This window comes from Priapulus caudatus, unplaced genomic scaffold (assembly GCF_000485595.1).
Source record: "Priapulus caudatus unplaced genomic scaffold, Priapulus_caudatus-5.0.1 Scaffold255, whole genome shotgun sequence".
Classification (NCBI taxonomy): Eukaryota; Metazoa; Priapulida; class Priapulimorpha; order Priapulimorphida; family Priapulidae; genus Priapulus; species Priapulus caudatus.
In genome coordinates, this window is record NW_014577316.1 from 495,855 (window position 1) to 521,304 (window position 25,450).

At 43.2% G+C, this 25,450-nt stretch overlaps 3 protein-coding genes across 4 annotated transcripts in view; 2 read left to right on the forward strand and 1 right to left on the reverse strand.

Moving 5' to 3' along the window:
- The first annotated feature begins 1,444 nt into the window (after positions 1-1,444).
- Positions 1,445-15,978, forward strand: LOC106808135 (mucin-5AC-like). The gene is made up of 17 exons (XM_014810714.1): positions 1,445-1,500; positions 3,792-4,677; positions 4,922-5,053; positions 5,530-5,643; positions 5,812-5,991; positions 6,375-6,624; positions 6,879-7,004; positions 7,397-7,505; positions 7,732-7,930; positions 8,255-8,341; positions 8,790-8,946; positions 11,083-11,230; positions 11,445-11,598; positions 11,968-12,078; positions 12,378-13,938; positions 14,009-15,046; positions 15,254-15,978. Exons 2-17 carry the CDS (start codon positions 3,898-3,900, stop codon positions 15,976-15,978), a joined length of 5,871 nt encoding a protein of 1,956 aa, XP_014666200.1. The 5' UTR covers positions 1,445-1,500; positions 3,792-3,897.
- A 179-nt stretch (positions 15,979-16,157) lies between these two features.
- Positions 16,158-21,904, forward strand: LOC106808139 (GON-4-like protein). Of its 2 annotated transcripts, XM_014810720.1 has the most exons (9): positions 16,158-16,708; positions 17,159-17,340; positions 17,575-17,721; positions 18,003-18,155; positions 18,793-18,974; positions 19,264-19,471; positions 19,637-20,493; positions 20,928-21,030; positions 21,355-21,904. In XM_014810720.1, exons 1-9 carry the CDS (start codon positions 16,441-16,443, stop codon positions 21,448-21,450), a joined length of 2,196 nt encoding a protein of 731 aa, XP_014666206.1. In that variant the 5' UTR covers positions 16,158-16,440; the 3' UTR covers positions 21,451-21,904. The 2 variants fall into 2 exon arrangements, with proteins under 2 accessions (XP_014666206.1, XP_014666207.1); XM_014810721.1 differs by lacking the exon at positions 18,003-18,155.
- Positions 21,905-23,184: 1,280 nt separating this feature from the next.
- Positions 23,185-25,450, reverse strand: part of LOC106808140 — a 7,894-nt gene continuing 5,628 nt past the window's right edge. Inside the window, exons 9-11 of the mRNA XM_014810722.1 lie at positions 24,994-25,098; positions 24,668-24,755; positions 23,185-23,941 (exon numbers count right to left, since the gene is read on the reverse strand). Coding sequence (XP_014666208.1) covers positions 23,716-23,941; positions 24,668-24,755; positions 24,994-25,098 — 419 coding nt within the window. The 3' untranslated portion in view covers positions 23,185-23,715. The remainder of the gene's footprint in view (positions 23,942-24,667; positions 24,756-24,993; positions 25,099-25,450) is intronic.

Consider the following 25,450-nt stretch of genomic DNA (forward strand, 5'->3'; position numbering starts at 1 on the left):
CCTCCCCCCCCACCCTCCCCCTAACCTCCATCTGCGATAGTGGGCGTGTCCTAACAATGATGTGTACGCAACTGCGTGTCTGCATATCTGCGCCTAACAAATGTGGTACTACGCACGACTGAAATTTTACGTTTATAATCGTAGCAACAGACCTCAGATGAGCCCAGATGCTCTGCGGCTCTTGTTTTATACTAGTGATTGGGTACTCTGGTTTTTCACGAATGTATTGTACGCAATACATAATGTTGTAGGTTATATCTACAAATGTGCTGCATATATTTTGTAAATATAGTGATGACTAATCAATCGTAAATGCCAAAAAATGATCTGATCCTACCCAACAGGTCGTGCAAGCTAATAATTCGCTCATAGTGTCTATGTCCCCCAGGGTACTGCCGGAATTTACCGGGGGTACGGTCCGGTATACCAGAACGTACCCTGCATGATAACTATCTGATATGGTTAGGGAGTAGGCGTAGGCGACTCCCTAGACTCATTAGTGGAGTAGGCGAGATACGGTCCGACAGATAGTACCAGCTAGGGTACGTTCCGGCAGTACCCTGGGGGACATAGACCTTCTCAGCGCTAATAATTAACCAATGTCAGGTTTCACATAAGTGTTGTCTGTTTACATCACTTACGATATGAAGTTATCAAACTCATATATCTTCTTCTTTACAAATTTATTTATTGTATCCTACAGTACTGTCAACTGATTGTTGTTCTTGTATGTTATCACTGTATATACTGCACCTTTACTTTTATTTGCAAATTTATTTCAGCTTTTCCTCATTTGCAATACAGCGAATATCTGGCACTCCATATTATGTCTACTGTACATATAGAGGGATAGCTGACTTGATGACCCTATGCTATGGTCTTTCGCTACCCCTTCACCTTTCAAAATAATGTTTTCTGCATCATTGTATTTTTTGCAAATTATGGTGATAAAATAAATTATTTGAATTGAATTTTGAATTGAATTGTCTGTGATCCATATAATTAAAGTAGCCCGTTTATTTGTTGTTGCTCTAGCCTTTAGTGCACCACATTGCATAGCACTATAAGTCACTCTTTAGAGTACGTGATGACTACAGTACAGCGCATTAGCATTGTTGTAGGTTGTACTGAACGTTGACGATAATGAAATCTATCATGATGAAATCTGTTTAACTATAAGGTTTGTACCAAATTATTTTTATAGCTTCGCAATGATAAGGCATTTAAATAAAAATTGCTTTCATCTAAATACTATCGGTGAGAAAACGTGCCAAAAATTCGGGAAATGCTTATCCAACATTTATTTTATTGCCGTTGGTGACTACAGAGGGCGTAACGCAAGTAGGAATGGCGTAAGTTTATTTAGTACAGATTTTCAATTTGTAAATAACGATACAAATCGTGTATACATTGTGACCATGACCTCGTGTAACAGGAGGATTAATGAATAACAACAACAACACTCAATTTGAGTTGTTTACTAGTAACTCGTACTTGATGGTACAGTGGAACATTACCAGTCCTACTCCTAGTATTGACTATTGTCCATTGAGTATTGTATTGTTATTGATGCTAATTCAGTAATTGTAATTGTGTGTTACAAATGTTGCCCGACAAAGTATATGCCCATGGTTATTGTTTTATATTAATTATAAGGCCGTGTATCAAAGGTGTCTTTATTTATTTATTATGTGACAGTTTCGCATAATTTCCACTTTATTAGCTCATCTGACGAAGTCAGATGCAGCTTGTACTTGTAGCTGTAGTCTGTAGAATCGCATGATTGTCCGTCCGTACGTCCGTCCGTCCGTCAACAGTTGGGCACAAATCTTAACCGCTCGACGTACGGTCACGATATTCGGGACGTCAGGTGGGGGGGGGGTCGTGAAAAGGACTCGGGATGATCAATTTGGGGGTCAAGGGTCAAAGGTGAAGATGTGTAAACGGAGGGAATATTTCCCCCTTAACTTAAGGTATAGGAGGAAATACGGAATTGCGGCACAAATCTGAACGGCTCGACCTATGCTCGTAATGTTTGGTGTATAGTGTGATGGGCAGGAAACCCATCACCAGTGTGAAATTGGAGGTCACAGGTCAAAGCGCAGTGGGGAAAGGTCAGATATCAGACATTTTCTGAGGGCATGGCCTAACGGACAGAGTGAAAAACTTTTTTTGTTTCTCACTGACCTACCATTTTTATCACTTTATTGAAAGGACCATGAAATGTGCTTTCCACTGACGTTTGAAGAGTAAGTGTCTGATAACCTTTTGACCCTCAAGAGGAGGGTTAAACATGGGTTTGTTGACTGTTAACAAAGGACTGAACTGTGTTTGATGGTACTTGTGTGATTCTGGAAGACTTAAATTTCACAGTGAAATTCTGCATGCAAAACTTACTTGAACAACGTTTACGCGCCTTAAATCATATATGAACTTCATTCTCTATATGAGATACTGTATGTTGGGAATAGAATGTCAATAGCACTTATGCAAAAGTCTGTTTTTGATTAAGGCCAACTATAAATAGGCCTACCTCGCAGGTGCTTGAGGTGGGTGGCTGATAGCACAGCATGGGCTAAACGAAGGTCGCAACTAGTTCGGATTATCTATTCCCTGCACCTAGTCAGTATGCAAGCCATCTATCGGAACAGAGTGAGAAGAATGTCCCGGCAGGATAGGTCAAATATATATTGCGCTCAAAAGTGCAGAAAGAATTACTTTCTTACCTTCAGTTTAACCAATCTTGAGATAAGTAATTGCAGAAATGAATCGTCAAACCTACCAATGAAAATTTGCCAGTTTTGTACTGTCCTTGGCATGGCTCTCTCCGTCGACGTACAGTAGTGTGCAATGTCGGGATATGGTGGAGCATACGCTGCTCGCTGAAGCTTCAGAGCCCGATGCGTTGAACTGTCAGTCGAACATGTGTTTGATCCTGCCCTGCATTGAAGAAATCTGTACGTTATACGTGCGTCTGCCTTACCTCTGCCCGCCATCTTCGTCGAAAGTTTGGACGCCGCGCAGCGAAATCGGAATGTACATTTCAATTGATGACGTAACTGATACAGTAGCCCGCCGCGTGGGTGTTATTTGTTTATAAACAATTTAGTCTGACTCTCTCCCTATCTCTCCTCTCACCTGTTCTCTCTCTCTCTCTCTCTCTCTCTCTCTCTCTCTCTCTCTTTCTTTTCTCTTTCGCTCTCTCTCTCTCTCTTCATCTCTCTCGCTCTCTCTCTCTGCAATAAAAAAAATGTTTGCTGAAATGATGTGTACGCAACTGCGTATCTGCATATCTGCGCCTAACAAATGTGGTACTACGCACGACTTAAATGTTACGTTCATAACCGTAGCAACAGACCTCAGATGAGCCCAGACGCTCTGCGGCTCTTGTTAATATTATTGTTACTTGAATAACTTGTTTAACAGTTTATCTCGTAACATGATTCGGAATAATACAATAATAATATCTGATTTTACATCACACGTGACTAAATACAAATAAAATTATTTTGTAATTTTGTTCATCAATTATCGTTGTTTGGCCTGGCTAAATATTAAATAAATTACTTCACAAGTTCACAGTTCACTGACTGAGTGCTCTGCGACTAACGTCTGCTAAAAATAGTACAAGTCTATTAATATATCAACTAGTTACTAGAATTGTTGAAATGTTTGGTCTCCTTTACCTTCTACAAATAATATGTATTCTGCATTTACACTGTATACATGTTTAATCTCCTGTTTCTAGGTAAAACATACGGATAAGAAAATTCAGTTATTTATACCTACAGGTATACATTGGAGAGACTATCAAGTTATTGACATGGTGCAAGATGAAATGAGGGATTACATACTGCGATGAAAACATAGTAGGTGTAGTGATTCTAATATAATGCTATGAAGACGAGAAAAAAGCCACCACCGCCAGAAAAATCACACAGTGAGAAGTGTGCAGCTACTCGACACTCTCCAAAAAAACTTTCTTATTCAAGAAAAAGGGTTAGCCCTTCTCATGCTGTGAAAAAAAAATTACCTAGTGTTGCTCATGACTCGACATATAAACTAACTCGTGCTTCTCCAGCAAAGGAGCACAAAGTGACGACAATCAGAAAAAGGGTAACAGATGTCAGACCAACGTGTTCCACGTCATCATCCTTGGAACGAGAAGATTTCCCAGATGGCGCTGCTGATGATACGGTAGTCTCCTGCCTGACATCTGATAGTGAGAAATGCCATCTGGAGGAACTTAACCAGAATCTCAAGTTTATGAATACAGAAGGAAGCCCTATGTTATCGGAGCTGCATGGTCCATTGAACCAGATGCCTACTGAGGAAAAATCCCCCACAAAGAAAACTACAAGGAAGAAAGGGAGCACTATTCCAGTTGGGCCAAAGTCATCACGGACAACCAGTAAGGCATCACTGCGAGCCAAAGCTACAATGATTGTGGAGAGCCAACCTAAACGTAATGCTCGTAAACGCATAAGATACAGTCCTGAAAGGAAGAGCAAGCGACAGAAAATTGGGTGCAGCACAGATAGCAAGAGCAATGTCAAAATAGCAGAAATGCCTTCTAAGAAAGATGGAGAAGAAGACTACTTAAATATTGACCGACTCTTGGAGCAGCATGCAGCCAAGAGTAATCTGTCGGTGATCAATGTGAAAAGCATACTGCACGTGAGTGATGCATAACTATTTCAAAGCAATTAGAACATCTCTTAAAAGCTTATGTTCTCGGAAACATATTAGATCTAATAATATATATATATATATATATATATATTTATATGTATATGCATTTATGAAAATTGGTAGAATAGTCAGTTAACATCAAACGTCAGTTTAATATCTGCTAATATGATTTGCTTTGGTTGTATTTTAAATTCGATATTAACCCATGTTAATCATGACTTTATTACAGCATGTAATCACGAATGAACATGTGCTGGCAATGGTTCAAAACACAATGGGAGAATCAGAGACTGTAGATGAAGCCCTGTGTATTCCTAAACTGACCAGGTCAAAGGTCCGAGAGGTGAAGCAGAAAGGGCAGGTGGGCACAGCACAAATTACTCTGTAAATTAGCAGTTCCATATGGCCTTGACTATGTCGTCACCCGTAATTTTGCTACTCAAAATGACAAATATTGCTATTTAATTTTATTCGAGTTTAAATAAGCAATGCTTCTAAAAAGTTTATTTGCATCGATGGTAGGTGATGAAAAGTTGTATGTACATGCATGTGTGTGTGTGTGTGCATGAATTTATTGTACAACGAATTGCGTTGTGCAGAACATCTGTGCATGCCATGTAATATTCTTCAATATCTCTATCATAACCTATCCTAGCCTATCCTATACTGTAGCTAGTAAGCAATAAATATGGTTTTAATATGTCATAATGTATTGATTGATTAGTTACTTTTTATCATAAATTTTTGTGGGATTCACAGGTTTTGTGGATCTTTTGTATTGAATGTATTGTATACGCATGCGTATGTGCCGATATTCTACCTATTCGTTCACTATAGCTTTCAGTTCCCTGGCCAGTGTCACCTATGAAGAAGAGGTCTAACCCAAAGATTTTAGAGGCAGAGTTTTCGGAGACAGAAGATGAGGAATACAACCCAGAAGCTGATCCAGAGGTAATGACCTCCTCCCACACACATGCTGCGCTATCATATACAGGCACACTTCAGACACCCAAATATAGACTCGGTGCATCATCATGAAGATATATGTGCCAATGGTACTGTGAGAACCCACTTGGGTGATTGCTGTGATGCTTCTAATCCTAAGCAATCATCTTGCAGGCAATTGAGAGCGATGAAGAGAGCTGGTTGTCCCACCCTAGTGAGTTAGGGTCACCAGCAACCTCCTGTGGGCCATTCACCCCACAGACTCCCACACCCTTGTCGTCTACTCCTCTGAAGGAGCCTGATGACAATCATGGAGATTCAGAGCCTACCAGGCAGACAGCTAAGCACATAGTGGTATGTGCCTCAGTTATGCGCAGTCGCAGTGTCTCTCTGCATTGTTTTCCATATGATGTAGTTTACCCGACGATATAAGCAGCTGGCATAAATAATATAATTGTAAAACCTATGAAGATTCATCATTAAACCTGACATGCAGTTCTTTCATTGTGTAAACTCCAGCTAACATTGTCTTGTGTTATGACTAATAAAGCTGTCTTGGGAGTATCCAGCCTACGTGATGTGTGTGCACATGTAAATTCCGAATGCGATATAATAAATAAGTGCTGCATCTAAGTTCACACCAATCTAGTGCTACGAGTGTAGCTGCTAACTAGCGTACAGTTGACAGTGGAGGCGTGGTGAGCCTGCAACGTTTTATGTGTCACGTATTCCCCCAGGCTATGCCGGTTCCAATGGGACCTCCGCTGTACAAACCGCCCGCTGTGCCATCGACCTCGCAGGCAACTGATGCAGATGCTGAGCTAATAGCCTGCAGAACACGCTCCAAGCTCCCTCTGGTGGACACTCCGCTGGAGGAGATCGAGGCCAACTTTATGTTTCCAGATCTGTTCCCAGATTTGCATGACGAGACAGAGGCTCAAGACCCAGAGTGGCTCGACTGGCTGGCAGGCCTGTACAGCACCTCCTGTAAGTCGTCTCGCAGGAAGGAAGTGAGAAATAAATCTGTAATGTGTGCATCGCGGTAGGCACACGCATTACGCTTATTGTTTGCATTCATAGCGCTTTGATTTGAGTTGTGAATGTTTGCATATTAAGTTACTTTAACCACCGTCAACCGATAACATTTATTCGCCAAGTTATCACGTCAACTGATTTCCTTGCATTTTTGTGGTGCATCTTTCCATTATGAAACAAATCATTACTGCTGGTTTATTTTCCAGTGGAAAAAAACGATCATAATGAAAGTGTAGATGAAGAAGCCAATGACCCGGAGTATAATTTCCTCGAAGACAAGGAGGAGGTGGATAAGGAGGACTTCCGGGATGATAAGGCCGTCAGAGTGACAAGTAAGAACTTGAGTTTGAATATTATCCCTCTGTATAAACTTTAGTTCCCATGAAGCTCTTTTGCAAAACAGACAAAATGTGAGATTTCCTTGTTTTCCAAAACCACTCGCGTTTTGCCGTATCTGCATGACCATCACACTGACTTACCTTTATATTCTTTAAATAGGAAAAATACGAGAAAACAAAATGTTAGCGCAGCTACACAAAGCACTTACTATCATTAAAAAGGTCATAACATGTTTAAGGTCACAGTGGACTCTGACCCTAGCAAAAACTGTTAACTGTTTAAACAGTTTTAGTTCAGATGCAGGATGGCTGGTGGCAGCTGAATAACAATGCTTGGCTTACATCTATATTCTTAGTCAGTCATAAACTGTTTGTTGCATGTGCAGAGAAGGAACTGAATGAACTCATGCAAGAACTTGCTGACATTCTTGAGGAAGATGACACATCAGAGTACATCATTCCACTGGCAAATGCCACACCATCTCTGCCAACAAGGTGCGTAAGATGGGATTGCCTGAGTGCTATTTAATAAAATGTACAACTAGTGTGATGGATCTATGTAATCATGCAGCACGTACACAACACAACCTGTTCAAGTAGGTTTTTTTAAATAATTTTGTTAGTGTTTTAGTTGATGGTCATTAAATGCAAAGTACTGACCACATTGTTACTTTTCTAAAGGAATTTTGAGATAAATAAACCTTTTACCTATGTTTGGTAGCACTGTTGAGCTGAAGTCGGAGTGGGAAGAATGGCAAAGCAAGGAAGGTCACCACCACCAGCTGCAACAGCAACAACAACAACAGCAGCAGCAGCAACAGGAGCAGAGTGAACTATGTGTCATGGAGGAACACCTCAAAACTGAGGAATTTCCATTTAATGATGACTTGAGAAGAAAGCTAGCTGACCAGATGCGAAAGGTATTGGTGACATCGTGGATTTCTGCATGTGGGGATTGTTTATCACTGCAGGATTCAATAGGATTGACAAAAATCGTCATCGCAGTCACGTAGTTTAACATTGTACCTCAAAAGATGCGTGTTATGAATGGATAAGATAAATTTCAGTCAAAATGTCAAAGTTACAAACATATATCATTTGTGATATATTGAAAAGCCGTCTAAGCAGCTGATACCAGACCGCAAACCAGACTGCGGTGAAATCAATACAACTAGGACTTATTGTTCTACGTGTGCTGCTACCTATGTGGTCTGTTAATGCACCAGTGCTCTCTGCCTCTACAGCATGTACAGTTGTCCACACAGACGTTTCTGTTGACCAATGAATGTGAGGGAATGAGTGAGGAAGCTCTCCTTTGCAAGCAATTCCTGGTAAGTTGGGTTTTGTTACTCAGTATAAACCTATAAGAACATTCTTTATTCATAAACCCGTCGAATAAACACTAGGCTCTATTCATTTAACCATTTAACCAAATGTACAAAATACATTCAATTTATTTAATTTCAATCAATTCATTTCATTTCAATTCAGTTAATTTGTTTTTGAAACAAATTCAAAAAATGTTTGCTATCATCTATGGTGGCATTTGTTTTTATGATATCTCGGTTATGTGGATATCATAGGTTATCATCATATATATATATAATATATATATATATATATATATCATATAGCATGTCATAGGTGGTTAACTTTGTCCACACGCAGTATGGCTCTGGTATAGGTTTTATTTTTATTCCGTATGACTTAGTCCATGTGAATATCTTTTGAATTAACGATTTGAAATTGATTTGAAGATTATTTTTGCTTTTGTCACAGCATGAGCTTGGTAAATATGCGAGCATGTCACTAAGTCAAGGAAAATCCGCATTCAATACATGCAACCTGAATGAGGGATTGGCCATAGTGGACAATGCCAATATCAATCATATAGCAGACGAATCCCCAGGGAAACAGAAAAAGCGAGTGAGAAAGGGTGAGTAGGAGTCATTTGCACATATATTTTACTGACCCAGTCACAGAGTCACATGTTCTGTCTTTAATGGCACATTTATATTCACATTGACATTGTAGCTGTTTTTGATTATGGGTGCGAATTAACATAGTATATATACAATAAACGTTCAAGCACACCGTGTGGGTATGTTGCTGCGATCGTGTCATTTCAGACTTTTCGGATATTACCACTAAGTGCTACTTTTGGGAGAATCTACTTTTGTTTACTGATTCTCAAAATCGCCTCCATTATGTAATACAGTAGTTAGTGTTGATAGCATGGTGTAGTAAGGGGTCGTTCACAATTATCAACATTTTCACAAGCGTACAAAGCGTACACTTTTTCGAGACCCCCACCTTCCCCCTAAAAGTGTACAAAGAAAATTGTTGATTTTTTTCACACTATTCTACATAGAGATACATGTATATGAATTACATGCAAAACCGCCATCGTGCCGGTTGTTTACACTGCACTCGGCTGCTAGCTAGCTAGCTCGGTTGGTTCGTTCAGCGGGCCCGTGCGGGGCGTGGGCTGGCCGGGGCTCGGCGCGTCGCGGCATGAGGATGCGCACGATGCCAGCTGGGGCGTGCGGTGCGGGAAATGGATCGACATTTTTCGGAAATGCTGAAAGTGTATGGCGGGCATTGACCCCCCTCCCCAGTGTACGGTTTGTACGCTTGTGAAAATGTTGATAATTGTGAACGACACCTAATATATACAACTCTGATTTGACCCCAGTCTTGGTGCTAGCAAGTTAAAGCTGCACAATGCGCATCCAAACGCTAATTTCTCCAGTACTAGACTAGCAAATACTTCGTGTCATGCATAATCACACTACCTTATGACAAAATAAACTCTAGTTCCTCCCATTTCACTGCGCGTTGTCTTATAAAAGATATTTAAAAATACCTCCAATGTTGTTCAAATTCTCCGATGTTGTTGACAGTTCTCCAATCTCCAAGCAACCGTGCAGCGGTGCTGCGGTATGTACAGCGGTACGGGTGTAGCAAAGATAAAAACACATGACGTCACCCTAACCACTTCGAGGCTAAATTGTTTGGCAAACAGGCCGGCGTTAGCGCCAGAATGCCAGTTTTCTCACCTCTTTCTTGTGGGTTTTAAGCAAACGCGCAGTGAAATGGGAGCAACTAGAGTTTATTTTGTCATAAGGTAGTGTGATTATGCATGACACGAAGTATTTGCTAGTCTAGTACTGGAGAAATTAGCGTTTGGATGCACATTGTGCGGCTTTAAATGCTATAAATCTTGATAACAATATAACACTGCACTTTCTAAATTCACCGAATTACTCAATAATGTGGAAATGTTGAGTATTTCAGTGATCTGAATTGGAACTACATTACCAACCTTTGAGAAATAGAAACCAGTTATAAGAAATCACATTACTAATGCTATCCTGTACTATTCATTTCTGCCATATAGTCGACCTTTTTCGAAAAACCGTATAATGCAATTTGCAAAATCATTGTAGGAACACAACCTCATAGTTCGCTTGTACATTCATTGTATGAATGTGTCCATGCTATCATCAAGACATCTACATTTTGCTGTAGTTCATGCTGAGCATGCGAAGGCAAGGCGGATGATTGAGTACTGATTGTGAGCTTAGATTGTAAACTAAGCTTGAGAATAATATTAATTCTAATAAATCCAATATTTAGTTTTACAGCGGTGTGTTTTCACATCATACATCTCGCCTAGTAGCATGCTATTCATGTCATACATCTCACCTAGAGGCGTGTTATTCATGTCATACATCTCACCTAGAGGCGTGTTATTCACGTCATACATCTCACATAGAGGCGTGCTATTCACGTCATACATCTCACCTAGAGGCGTGTTATTCACGTCATACATCTCACCTAGAGGCGTGCTATTCACATCATACATCTCACCTAGAGGCGTGTTATTCACGTCATACATCTCACATAGAGGCGTGCTATTCACGTCATAATCTCACATAGAGGCGTGTTATTCACGTCATACATCTCACCTAGAGGCATGTTATTCACGTCATACATCTCACCTAGAGGCATGTTATTCACGTCATACATCTCACCTAGAGGCGTGTTATTCACATGTCCCTTTTTTCAGTCTTCCCTGAACTCAAGCCCCACACGGTGCTGACACTGGCTGAGAGTCGAGCCTTCATCTACCCTGAGATGCTGCCAGCACACGGCCTGCTGCCAAAGCAACCGCCGAAGGAGCACGAGAAGCCAGTTTTCATAGAAGCAGAAGACAAGTGAGTGGTGGCTCCATCAGTTGAGAAGTTATTTTATTGTACATTAATATTATTATTATTAGTGTTATTATTATATACCTTATTATATGTCTTACCTCATCTGTGTGCACACCTCATCAGAATGATAGAATTTTCTAGTTTAACTGTACATCTTGTGCACACATTTTATATTCCAAATAAATTTGACAAAATAAAATGTGTTGTTACATGACAGCTTGATAGCCATGGGTATAGCTCAGTTCCCAAGGACTGATCCTCAGTATGCGAGGCTTATCAGACAGCATATGGTGCCGACAAAGACTGAGCAGCAGATACGGCTTCGCATTAAGAATTTGACAGTTGCAAAAGCGACCAATAACTCGATCAAGGTATGAAACTGTAAATTTGAAGCATGTGTTTATATTATGCACGTACATATGTATGTGTGTATGTATACATGTATGTATGCATGCATGCATGCATGTATGTATGTATCTCTCTATCTATCTTATCTATCTTAGTTCTCACATGCACACACACACACAGGTACACACGCATGCACACACACACACGCACATGTGGTCATTTGTGTCTGATATTTTATTTGCTAGTTTATCTCTGTACAACTGAAAAGCATTCCCCCCCACCCCACATACAGAAATATTAACATCGTGGTGTTAACATGTGTCTAGGTATTGAATTGTGTTCAGAGTGTAATTGCAATTTACTGATCATCCATTTATTTTTTTGATTAATAGTACTTTAAGGACCATGGCAAAGTTCCGGACTTCAACTTCTCGCCTCCATTGTTCGATCCAGCGCTAGTGGTGCCACCTGCCGCAAACATGATTAAGCCTGTGTGGTACATGGTGAGTGCTAAATACCAGGTTTTTCCCATCGGCCTAACATAGATAATAATAACAATGTAACCAGTCAACATATGGGCAGATGAGTTCCAAAAGTGTTTGTGTGGCACACTACCTTAACTGTTTTATGCATCTCATATGTGCATTACTCGCGTTTTAGTGGATTGTGAGGCCTACACGCACACACATACGTGTGAACACATGACTGTATAATCGTGTTCACTAGTTAAAGTGTACCTCAATTTAGGCTCAACACAAGAACTGCGTAGGATCTCAGAGCTGTTTCGTATTATCCATTGCAGAAATATCTGTCGTACCGCAATGACGCCGCTCACAGTGCGTTCTCACTGCCAAAACCAACACAGCTCATGGCCGACTTTCCGACGATTATCTTCCTCACTGGAAACGAGCTTCTGGGCGTGCCCGCCATCACACAGCCGTCGGTGACCATGCTCAGTTTGAGTGCCGGCGTTGGCAGTACTGTAACGACTTCGCCAGCGTACGTGCAGGATACTAAGCAGCTACCTTTGCAGCAGACTGCACCAGTAGGTCGTCCCCAACCAGTGAATGCTAAGAGTGTAGTGCTGTTGTCCCCGGCAACGGCCTTGGTCGGATCGCCATGTACGACCACCTCCCCGTTGCCATCTGATGGTGTCGTCAAGACCGCAGTCGTCATGGCAACCCCCGTAATTCTATCGACGCCCGCAGCCTACGTGTCAACCTCAATCCGGACATCTACGATGCCGATTCATGTTGCCACGGTCACCGCCTCATCCCAGCTTCCAGCGTGGAGCGGGTCGGCACTGGTGCGTGAAAACGTGAGGGGAGTGGACGGAGCGTCGGCGGTTGGGGTGTGCACCACAACATGGTGCACACCAATCCTTCCAGCGCAGTCACGTGGATTCTCTCCTGTAAATGTTCCCGGAGATGACAACCAGGAACAAGCGCAGGGCATTGCTATATCTGTGGCAGATCCAACAGAGACTGCATCTGCTTCGCTGGCCACGTCAAGTGTGTTGTCATCACAGTCTGTGACGGTGGCGCCATCGATTTTGCCATTAGTAACCTCCGTGGTGCCGGTGTCAGAACAGCCATCTCTACCCTCAGTGCTGCCAGATACCTCATCGGTGTCACCATCACCAGCTTCAGCATCTCCGGCAGAACTGGTGCCGGCAGTGTTGGTGCCGCCCACATTGTCGAAGTCGTCATTGTCATCATCACTGTCACCACCACCATCGTCAGCGTCACCATTTTCAGTATCGTCTTCATCGGCATCAGTGCCAGTGTCGATGTCGCTGTCGCAACCATCCACATTGGTGGTGACGTCGTCTAGGTCAGAGTTATCATTGCCAGCGATGCCAGCACATTCGTCAGCGTTGGTTCCAACATCATCAGTGTCACCATCACAGGTGTCACCGTCGCTGACACAACCGGTGTCAATGTCACCGTCATCACGGTCCCCGTCACCACTACCGGTGGATCCATTCCTAGGGTCACTATCGCGATCATCCGAATTATCGTCGTCGTCGTCATTAATGTCCGTTCGCAGTCCAGCAGACGTTTGTGTGATGTCACCAATCTCGATCACGGCAAAGTCCAAGAAAGGCCGACACATAGTCGTTAGAAATATTGGTGTCGTGTCGAGCAAACGTAGCCCAAGGAAGAGTCTCGCAAAGAAGAACATGGAGCTGAGGCAGGCGGCTTCCTCGTCAAGAACGTTCGGCATCCTCCCAGCAACACATGACAGTTGTGAGCCAATGCCACGTGGCATCAGCGTGTCAGACCCACGTAGCAGCAGTTCCTCTGTGCCATTAACGACGGACGTGCCAGTGCCACCAAGTGCAATTGTGGCACGGTCATCTACTGCAATTGTGCCAGTTCCAGCAAGTGCAATTGTGGCACGGTCATCCACTGCAATTGTGCCAGTTCCAAACTGCAATTGTGCCAGTTCCAGCAAGTGCAATTGTGGCACGGTCATCCACTGCAATTGTGCCAGTTCCACCAGGTGCAATTGTGGCACGGTCATCCACTGCAGTTGTGGCCCGGTCATTCACCACAATTGTGCCAGTTCCAGCAAGTGCAATTGTGCCATTTCCAACGAGTGCAATTGTGGCACGGTCATCCACTGCAATTGTGTCAGTTCCAGCAACCCCAATTGTGACATTTCCATCAAGTGCAATTGTGCCAGTTCCAGCGAGCCCAATTGTGACAGTTCCATCAAGTGAAATTGTGCTAGTTCCAGCAAGCCCAATTGTGCCAGTTCCATCAAGTGCAATTGTGTTAGTTCCTGCGAGCCCAATTGTGCCAGTTTCATCAAGTGCAATTGTGCCAGTTCCAGCAAGTACAATTGTGCCACTTCCAGCAAGTACAATTGTGAAAGTCCCAGCAAGTACTACTGAAGGAGCACTGATACGAACACAGCATGTCCAGTTTCAACCTGATGCCGTAACGGTCATAGCTTCAACGGCATGCAGCAGCAGCTCTGATGACAGCAGCAGTAAACACACATTGCCTATGCTGGAACGTAGCAGCCGTGATGGAGTAGTGACCCATTCAGCAGCCTCTGGTCGTGCAGCAGTAGACGAGTTGGGCGTAAACAAACATTCCACCAGAATCCGGACGTCCGTTTTGCGTCACGGTTCTCGAGCCGATGACTGTACGATAGCTGCCGCTGCAATGACCATGACTCGATCCGGTCCCGTGAGTGAGGCGTCGATGCCTTCCCCTACCTCTGGTGTTAGACCCTGCGTCGTGTCGCCACCGCCGCATTGCACGATCACCACCCACGTCCCTCTCCCTGGTGGAGAGGTGCTGCTGATGCACAGCAGCCCTACAAAGCAGTCACACAGGGGTATGCCTCCGTGTCAGGACCACGATACGACCACGTTGCCTCGCACAGCAGGTGGCGACTCCGTGGCGAGTTACTCCATGTGTGGCTGGAGCCCACATAGCACTGCAGCTAAGGACTCAGGTGAGATTGTTATTAGACAATCGTGTAGTTATCAACGTGCATTTGCAGTAAACGGTTGCAATTAGACGACATTTTAGTTCAAGTTGGCTATTTCTTTGTAGTGCATGTGGATGTATGTGTGCTGGTGGATGTATTACTTGGAATAGAAGGAGGGGGATTGGAATGGGGTCTGTTGTGAATTTACGATTTATTTTACTGCATTCACAGTTGCGAGTATAGACAGCGGTCATCTTCCACATGAAGAGCCACCAGCAGGGTTGGTGGCTGTGCCGATTGTGCAGGAGATTGTCACGACTGACGTTCCTAGGAGATATGTTGATATTCAACCACTAGATGGCGCCAACCTGACTGCATCTGCTTCTGTACAGCCCAGCACAAGTTGTCAGTCATCGTCGACGGCCTCGAATCTCGTCACCGCGACAGGCACGAGCAAACAACCACTTGGCGAGGATGCTGGAGCGCCATCTGGTGGCACTTCGATTGCTGCCGGGCATCCGGGCGACGGCGAAGAGTTTGACAGAGGGGTTGGGGAGGAAGGACCACTGCGAAGTGTGCTATTGCCGCGAGATTCTCCCGGCCGCCCCGACCATGTTCCGCTGATGGTGTCTGCTCTGGAGACGACGCCAGACAAGTCATCGTCAGCATCCCCTGTGGCATCGTGCAGCATGCTGATCGAGTTATCATCAGCAGCGCCCCCTTTTCTGTCACTAAACACGCCCAAGAAGTCATCGTCAATAACCCCTGTTGTGTCGCCAGGCACACCAAACAAGTTGTCATCAGCGCCCCTTATGGCATCGCTAAGCACGCCGGATAAGTCATCAGCGCCCTCTATGGCATCCCTGAATACTCCGGATAAGTCATCAGAACCCCCTATGGCATCGCTAACCACGCCGGATAAGTCATTCAGGCGTCCCTCTAATGGCATCCCCTGAATACTCGGATAAAGTCATGGCAAAGAACCCACTAGTGGCATCCGCTAAAACCACGCCTGTGGATAAGTCATCCGCAGGTCCCCTATGGCATCTGGCTGAATACCGCCGAATAAAGTCTTCCGTGCGCACCTGTGGCATTTGTGAAAGCATGCCGATATAAGTCTTGCGCTCCCCTATGGCATCCGCTGAAGTTACCGCGCCGAATAAGTCTTTAGCGCCCCCTATGGCAGCGCTGAGCACGCCGGAGAAACTGCTGCCAACGGTGATGATGCAGCTGCAGAGTCTGTCGCGTGGCACGCTGTCGCCGCACAAGTCCTATGTGTTCTTTACGCCGAAGAAATACAAGCACATCTCACCGAAGAGAGGCCACGTATCTGCGCGCGCCGGCACGCCATCCCGATCAAGCTGTCGCCGCTGAAGCGAAGGTCACCGAAAGAAGAGAGTGGAGAGGACAGAGGAGCGATGGCGTCATCGCGGCTTCTCCTGCCCAAGGTCAAGAACTTCATCTACATCTCGCCCGTGAAGAAGGCCGTGCAGATTCTAAACAAGAGAGCAGCTGGCCGTCCGCCGGGGAAGAGGGCGCTGTTACCGCAGCTGAACCGCAGCGGAGCTGGGAGCGAGGGCGAAGGAATGGGCGAGGAAGAAGTCAGGAAGGAGAAAGAGAGCCAGGAGCCGCCGTCTGTGGCGCTGGTATTCAGCGAGAGGTTTGAGGAGGAGCGGGAAGCTGTGGGTGAGTACCGTGAAGCACTCGGCAGGTAAGCCTGTGGGAGGTGGTAGCACCATAACTATAACAAGCACTCCTGATATCTATACTGTCCTTGTAGAAGCTGTTAAATGTATATTAGCATATCTGAGGTATATCGATTGGTAGGAGTTTGTACATTACACTAACTGACTAATTGACTGCTGACAATGTTTTAAAAATAACTTCTCTGTCTCTGATGTTTGCCCAATGAAATAGCCGTGCATGTATGTTATCGATCAAGATCAAGAATTCATTAATATTCTACCGTTATCTACCTCCAGACGATCTATCTTGAAAGAGTCGCTCTTATTGATATTTAATCTGAAATTTGTAGCCACGTTTTCTAGCAGAAATAGCACTTCTATGGCAGAGTCATTATGAATAGAATCAAAATAATTGATCACGTGTAAGTCACCAAAGCTTCTTTTCTTGCAGCTGTGGAAGAGAAGGGCAACAAAACGGACATCATGTCTCAGTTGATGGTGGCTAGTACTACAATCCAGTATGGCCAGAAGTCGGGAGCACCTGCCAAGAGAGAGAAGAAGACGAAGAAACAGCTGGAACAGGAAAGCACCCTATCCCTGATAACACCTGGCCTTGTGGAGAACGACCCTCAGGTGGGGATAATTTCCTTGTCGTTTTAATGCTGAGGCAGGATGCATAGTTTCATGCTGTTTGTAGTTTACCATGCCTCGTTTTTAATGTGCTTTAACTTACTCCCGACGTGCGATATTAGATAGCATCACTATCACGTCTAACCTTCTTCTTCCCTTTCTTCTTCCTCTTCTTCTTCTCCTTTGTCGCCGTTGATTCATTTTTATTTTAACCATGTTGTTACGTTACTGTGGCAGCGTGAGGACAGGGACACTGTGCTAGCTAGGAGCTACCTGAACAAGCTGCGGGCAGAGCTGGCCGACCATGAAGAGGTGTACATGGAGGTGCTGAGGCTACTGTACGAGTTTGGACAGCAGAATGCCGAGGAAAGAGACCCTGTACAGGTGTGTCACACAGTTTGCCACCATCGTCATTACAACAATTAGTAATAATAATATAAGTAAGAAGGAGAGCCCATATCTAATAGGAAATAATGGTGCATTGGTGTTGGCATCGGCCAGTGATGGTGATGACGGCTGTGGCGGTGGTAGTGGTTGCAGAAAAGTAAGGCAATCTCGTTGATTCTTCCCCTGATCTGTCATGGAAGCACAGAACGAAACTTAATGCACAGAAATAGCATATGTTGCCACTTGCAGTGAAGTTACATGCTAAGCTACCATTGCAGTTATTCGACCATCTGGCTGAGACACTGCGCGGTTGGCCTGAGCTGCTGCTGGGTTTTGTAGACTTTCTCTACCCTTACCAAGCGCTAAAGTGTGGTCTGCTGGAAACAAAGATGGAATACGAACGTGCAAGACTCTTTCTGCGGAAATTGGAGGCACGTGTCTAGTATCTTTACATGATATCAGTTTAAAGTGATTATGTCACCGTAAATAATAAAAGTAAAAAAAATAATCCCACTTTTTCACAAAATGTAAATAATTCTGTTCACTTTTTATGGTTAAATTGCTGCATTATACTTCCTATTTTACTATATTGTTCGATGTAAACATACACTCGTGACTCATACATAGCCGGCCATAGCAAGCAATTAATGTCAGGATCATAATATCAAATCGTCCAGGTTTTTTGGATTTTTAACTAGTTGAGAAACAATCTTATCAGGTAAGAATTTGACGATACGTTTAGCCCCGTTAGTACTTACTTTTAATGTAAAAAAATGGCAACAAAAATTTCACAAATATACGCACAGAAAATTTGTGGCATAGTCAGTTTAAAGCATAATATGTGTTATATCTTATCGTACACGTGATAGGATGAATTAAATTAGTGGAAATGGAAATATTTATGGTTATATTTTGTATACATTTTATTTTGATGATTTTTCTTTTAAATCGTTGACTTCTGTTTTTATTTCGTGCGATAAAAGTTATGAAGGTGTTTTAACCATTTAAACCATCCACTTTGTAAAAACTTTAATATTTACAATGCTTATATCGTTGCTCCTGGCTCAGGTGTATTTCCGCAGGCTCCCAGCTCACTTTCAGAAGGCATTGCGCGTGATGGCACAGTACCAGGACAAGCTGATCACAAGATGGCGCGACCTGCGCGATACATTGCGCCCTCTCCTGAAGGGACACTCGCATCTGCTGGAGGAGTTCTCAATGTTTTTTCCTGAGGAGAGACCTACAGCGAGGTAGGTATTTTGAGCAGGCAGTCGGTGATAGCACTAACCAAATTCCACTAACGTCTAACGTGCCAACGTCTCTGCCGCATAATGTTAACATTCGTTAGCAGTAGTCCATATCACCACAGACGACAGAGTAATACAGGCCTGCTGTTAGCTGGGTGACATGCACTGGTGTCGAATGACAATGCTTTATTGCCCTGCGCAAACATTGGTTAGTACTGTACAAACAATGTAAACACTGATTAGTCGTCCACATCAGCACCGAGTGACGTCTCCCGCGTGGTTGCCGTTACAGCATGTTGACGGGGTATGAGGAGATCGAGCTGGGAGATGGCGATGAGGATGCGCGCAGCGGCATCGCTGCCGATGGCTACGAGGAGATACGAAACCCAGACCTCGGCGACGACTACGGCGGCAAGAAGTGCCAGTGCGAGTGTCACGTCAACACGAACGACCAGATGTTCATGGCAAGGAAGAAGCACTGCACGCCCTGCAGCATGAGGGTGAGACTACGAGCGACGTTCCACGTTAACTCATCTGCTCATCCTTCGCTCAGAGGCGAGCGGGACTGTGTCTGCATCCAATAATGCGGTGGCAGAACGCGGCGAGTCTCGATAACGCATCGGTTTTTAACGATCGATTGAATTTCTTCTTCTTTTTTTTGGCAGTTTATCGATGGGAACATGTACGTCAGGTTTCCCGGGTCAAAGGGACTCCAGCTCGCAAAGATCGTCTTTCACCCCGACAGAGCGACTGTCGGTGCCGCCGCCGCCGATCATCAGCACAAGATGCCATCGTCGAGTGCCGCAGCTGAGAGGTCACACTCAGGTCATCGGTCAGTCGACGTGAGCGAGAAGTCGCAGGTCACTGCAGACCACAAGCCCGTCGCGAGACCCGTGGAGGCAAGAGCGCCGGTTAGCGAGAAGACGGCCACAAAGCCTTCGAGTTTGGCGGGACAGTCAGTAGTGAAGCAGGCTCGGCAGCCGGCTGCCTCGACGGCGCAGGTTGCGCCACCGTACCTCGGCGGCGGCGGTCGCCGCGCGACGAGCGACGGTCGCCGCGAGATACAGATCTGCGACGTCGACATCGAACTCGTCGGCGACTCACCAGAGGGCGCTGGGAAGAGCTCGTCGGAGCGGGCAGCGGAGGCGGCGACCTTTGGCGCCGTATCTGGGCATGCAGGTGACCTTCCGGCTCACATATTCAGCACCGACTCGATGGAGTCAATGGCCGCCTGCGTCGATCACTCGGCGACGGCACTCACCGTGCCACCTGTCATGCTGAAGGTGGCCGACGGTGAGCCAGGTGGCAGCACCATCAGTTCTAAGGCTTTCGATCTGTGTACTGGCACAAAAGAACAGAACAGTGAGCAGCTGGATGTTGCCTTGTTTGTCGTGGAGATGTCATCACCGCGTTCAGCATCGCAGGGAAGCGCAGCAGTGGAGACCTCTAGTGTTCGCCCTTCAATGTCAGCAAAGAATATCACAAGGGCTGAATGTGGCTCCCGTATTGTTGTCTGGACGAGGTAGTTTTTATGTAGTTTTACAGTTAGTTCGTTTATTACAGCTTGTGTTGTGACGTGGCATGATAAAACTTACGTGTTAACGTCCCCTGTCTTGTTCTCTGAGCAATGAAATACATTTAATATTACCTCCCGTGTCGTGGTCTGTACGTTATATCTTTATCTCTAATTTTGTGATATATACAAAGCAATTAATGTCTTGACTCATGTATTATTATCTCTAGAAGTGTGGACTTAGTATTACGTGGTATGTGTTTAACGTTTATTGTAGCTCTAAAGCATTAGTATGGACCTAAAAATTCACTAATGATGCACTGAGTAAAATCATGTCATGGGTGTTGGGGTATAGTACATCCAAGATGTGGATAGTTTCACCACAGATGCAGTGAAACTCATTTGAAGTGATTTGCAACTCATTGTAAATGGTGCTATTTCAGGGACGATGATCGCTATGTACTACAGATGTGTCAGAAGCTGGAACCAAGTGAAGAGACCTTCGTGAAGATAGCTGAAAATCTGCCGGATAAAACCGCAAAGGATGTGAGTGTGAGGCATGAGGATTCGGTTCTTAGCTGGAACACTTGCTGCCCCCCCCCCCACACAGCCCCGAATGTCTCCAGACTACATCTACATGTCCTAAATCTGTCATCTGTAGACTGTCTAGTGATTTACAAACTGTGTCTTGATTTACTCGACTACAGATGAAGGTGATGCATGTCGACATGACTGGACCACGTCCAGGCTTCTCGGAGTATTGTTTAGAAATCTCTCGACACTTGCTTGTGGACACCTGCGTGCTGCATCTAGGCGTGTTTTGTTTGTGAAATTGTTTAGCTTAGGGCAGTGGTTTTCTTTCTTTCGCAGGTCGAAGGCAGATTTAAGGAATTGCTGTGTTTACTCTGTGAAGCTGAGTCGTCTGCCACGCAGAGCGAGGGAGATGGCAGCGACGAAGACTGCTAACTATCTTGCACCGTAACTGTGCTTTGAGATGAAAACAAAGTACAAGCCGACCTGGTGGGAGGGAAAGATTGCAAAGCTGTATTCGATTGTAAATATATTAATATTAGAGTAATTAATAAAATATTACCTGTAACATCAAATTGTTTGTTATACATGAATGTATAAAGGGTATGGTGGTATGTTATTGTTATGTAGCTCAACATATAAGTAGTCATAATATAAGTCATGTAATCTAATTATGCTAATCACCTTATGCTATGCTATGTTATATGGTGTTGTGCTATTAAAGCCATTTACCAAAGCTTTTGTATATATGATATTAATTATTACTTTTTTATGTGAATACAAATCTTCTGTGGTTTATACCAGTAATTCATTCAGTGTAATATAAGCATCAGTGTCATCCAAGCAAGTAATAATGGTCAATAAACATGATTGAATTTGTTCTGAGTAAGCATCTCCTAAGCATTTTAGTTTTGCTTTCGTTACTGTGTAGATGGGTGCGTATTAATTTGTTTTGCTTAATTTGCTTTTTGGGTGCGTAAACGCGTACAGTAAGAGGAAGGCCATCCTTTCAAGTACTTAGGTTGTTAACCGTGTTAAATATTCCAAACTGGCCTTCTCAATTTCTCAAGTCTTCCTTTCTCTTTCCCTATGTCTTCTTGTGTCGGTATATTAGGGTTCTTTCATGTTCCACGAAACGTTGACTGCTCAAAGTGCTCGAAAGTATACGTAAAAGGTTTAGTGTTCTCATTCCATCCGACCCGTCTTACTAATCTTGAAAAATCTTATTTAAGGTAAATGCGGAATGTAAACATTTAAATTTATTTGCCCAGCATTGTATTATTTGGAACGTCAGTAAGTCACGTCTTCTGCATGATTAATCTGTGTCGACAGTCTGTGCGCGTCGAACAACGTTCGTGGCTCGTGGTGTCACTCCTAAGCCACGTTTTTCAAATCGTATTTTTGATGTCTCATGGCGTTTGTAATGGATGCGAACTAGTAGAGGTTGAATAGCGCGGTGTTGAACATGCTACACATATTTAGGTTAAACCATAGACTTATAACTTCAGCGTCATTTTTCGCCTTTGGTTAAGCTCACTATAGTTTAGTACCATCGCTAAATGACGAGCAAACGTTTTACGACTGTGGGTCGTTTTGTTAAACCTTAAAAACGCATACATTGTAAACGTAATATACGAAGGTAATTTTAGAGAGAAGTTAGCATTGAACAAGTATTATGATTTATGTGCATATTTATATATTCTATTGAATCACAAATCCGGCCAATGACCTAGATTATTTCTAAGGCAAATTTATATAAGCAGGTGAACCGTGTAAGAAACGTATATTTGTTGTGCTCTAAATAGCATACGTTCAGATAACGTTTGGCTCTTTTATTCTCTCTCCAACTTGTTCAACTTGTTTCCTCGATCTCCATCCATCCTCTCATCCACTCTCCTATCGCCCTCGCCCCCTCTCTCTCTCTCCACATTTCTCGCTCTCTCTCTCTCTCTTTTTCTTTCTCTTCTATGTCTTTCTATATCTTTATATAGTCTTTATCTTTATATCTTTCCTTTATATCTTTATATCTTTCTATGTCTTTCTATATCTCTCTACACCCCTTCATTTCTCACTTATACGCTTGCTCTCCCCCGCCCTGTCATCGTCTGTCTCCCTAATGTGCTAATTCATATGAGGATGCAGGGCATTATGATGTCTAAATCGGGTATATAAATTTTATACAGTTTGTATCTATTTATTATAAGAATGCCTTATCAACATATCCCATAGTTTTGACTACTTTTTTAACATAGAGAATCAGCAACCTTGGTTCCTTGTAAACAATTAATGGCTGTCAACTGCATTACCGTTATAGTTCGTTAATTTGGTATACCCTAGTTCAGAACAATGAAACTGCTATTGAGGAGTTTCTAATCTACTTAGATACGATATAAACATCCTTTAATCAACGTACGATTACGTATAGCCACATGTCCGTATACATTGATCTCAGGTATAGAGTCCTGGCATTACAAACAAATTCCGCATCGTAACATAACGCTTTTGCCTCAAGAAGAAAATTCGAAACAAAAACCTATCGACATTTTAGGTAGGCTTGGTGAGGGAGGCCGCGGACGCGGAAGTTAAGGTGGGTGGATGACTGCAAACATTACAGCTAGTTGTGTTTCGCCGTCAACTAGTTAAAGGGTGCTTCACTATACTGCTTTTTACATCAAAGTATCATGCACGCGTTGTGTCGCCCTAGACATACCAACGACTGGTCAGTAGACGCAAACGTCCCAATTGTCTAGTGAATATATTAGGCACCAATTGTATCAATCGTATTGGTATCCAGGCCAGCGGTTTGGGGTTGCATTGCTTAAACGTGTACAAGGCGAAGTAGTCGACAGATGTCCATACGATGCTCGGGTTCGAGGCGGGCAAGCCCAGCACGATGTCCTTCTTTCTTACCTGTCCGATGGGATCCCTAAAGCAAGACGCACGATATCAGTAAACATCTCTGACCAGACCGCCATCAGGCTGTGGCGTTGCTACAATATATATATATATATATATATATATATATATATATATATATGCGTTCGTGCGTGCGTGTGTACGTACGTACGTACGTGCGTGCGTGCATGCGATGCAATGATCCATCGAGTGAAGTACAGTAAAAACCCGCATATAAGAACCTAGTGATTAAAAACCTGTTAGGCTAAGATTTTCTATTTAGGCCCCCTTGACATAAGAACCTGGTTTAGCCTAAAATTTTAAACAGGTTCTTATTTGATAAAATTCTGTTAACACTTACAAATTCATAAATCAACTAAAACAAGCTCTGACAAATCAAGCAAAGAAAATAAACCAAATCCCTTACAATTTCACTTCAGATATAGATACTGTATAAGTTAATATACATATAAATTAACATTATATAAATATAAATATATATAAATCATAAATGCATATAATATATACATAATTATATGCATATATTATATAAACAATGGACCGCACCAATATTCTACCCGTAACAAGCACCTTTTTTTTCTTAAGAAAATAAGAACCTGTTTAAGAACCTAAATAGCCTAATTTACCAGTAAACTCCAATTATATAAGGACCTTTTTAGGCTAACTTGGAAAAATGCAGGTTCTTATACGCGGGTTTTTAAATGTGAAGTATGTCGTGAAGTATGAAAAATCTTACGTGGATCCGGGCTTGAAGTCGAGATAAGCGACGAAGTTAGAGGCACTGGGAAGTGAGCCATCCGAGATTCCCGCAATGAAGTACACAGCTGCAAGGAAAATTGTATCGTGCAATAAACACTGTCTATACGCAGCTAATCCGCTACACTACTATTGCCCAATGGGATGCCAAACTATTGCCAGTACTCATTATGTAGTAAAATCATGAAAAATGCATCGTTTCTATAATATTTGACAATCTATAAATTAAAAAATGAAAATGAAAAGGCCTTATGCAAAGGAAATTATTTCAGCTGCGTAAGCATGCGCAATCGACCACTTCTGTACCTGGATACTTGAAGTCTACTTGCAGATCTCGCACGGAGATATGTGTGAGGTTGAGAAGGTTGACGTTACCGCTGCTGACTCCATCTCCGATCAGACGGTTTACACCTACAAAACCGCGTCGTTTAGCAAATTATCGTAGTTGTTGAAGATCGGGAGATATAGAGAATGTGTTGATGACAGTCAGAGTCGAGTGGCGAAATACTCGATGGAATTATCAGTGATGCGGCGTACTATCACTGTGAATGTAAATGATGACGGTAGGAGTAGTGATACAGAAATTAATATATTTATACAGGAGTATATCAATATTGATAGACTCCTGATATATATATATATATATATATATATATATATATATATATATATTAGTTATTAAGTAGTTCACGTACTATATACAGACTACTACGAGCTATAGAATATATCACATATATATATATATATATATATATATATATTA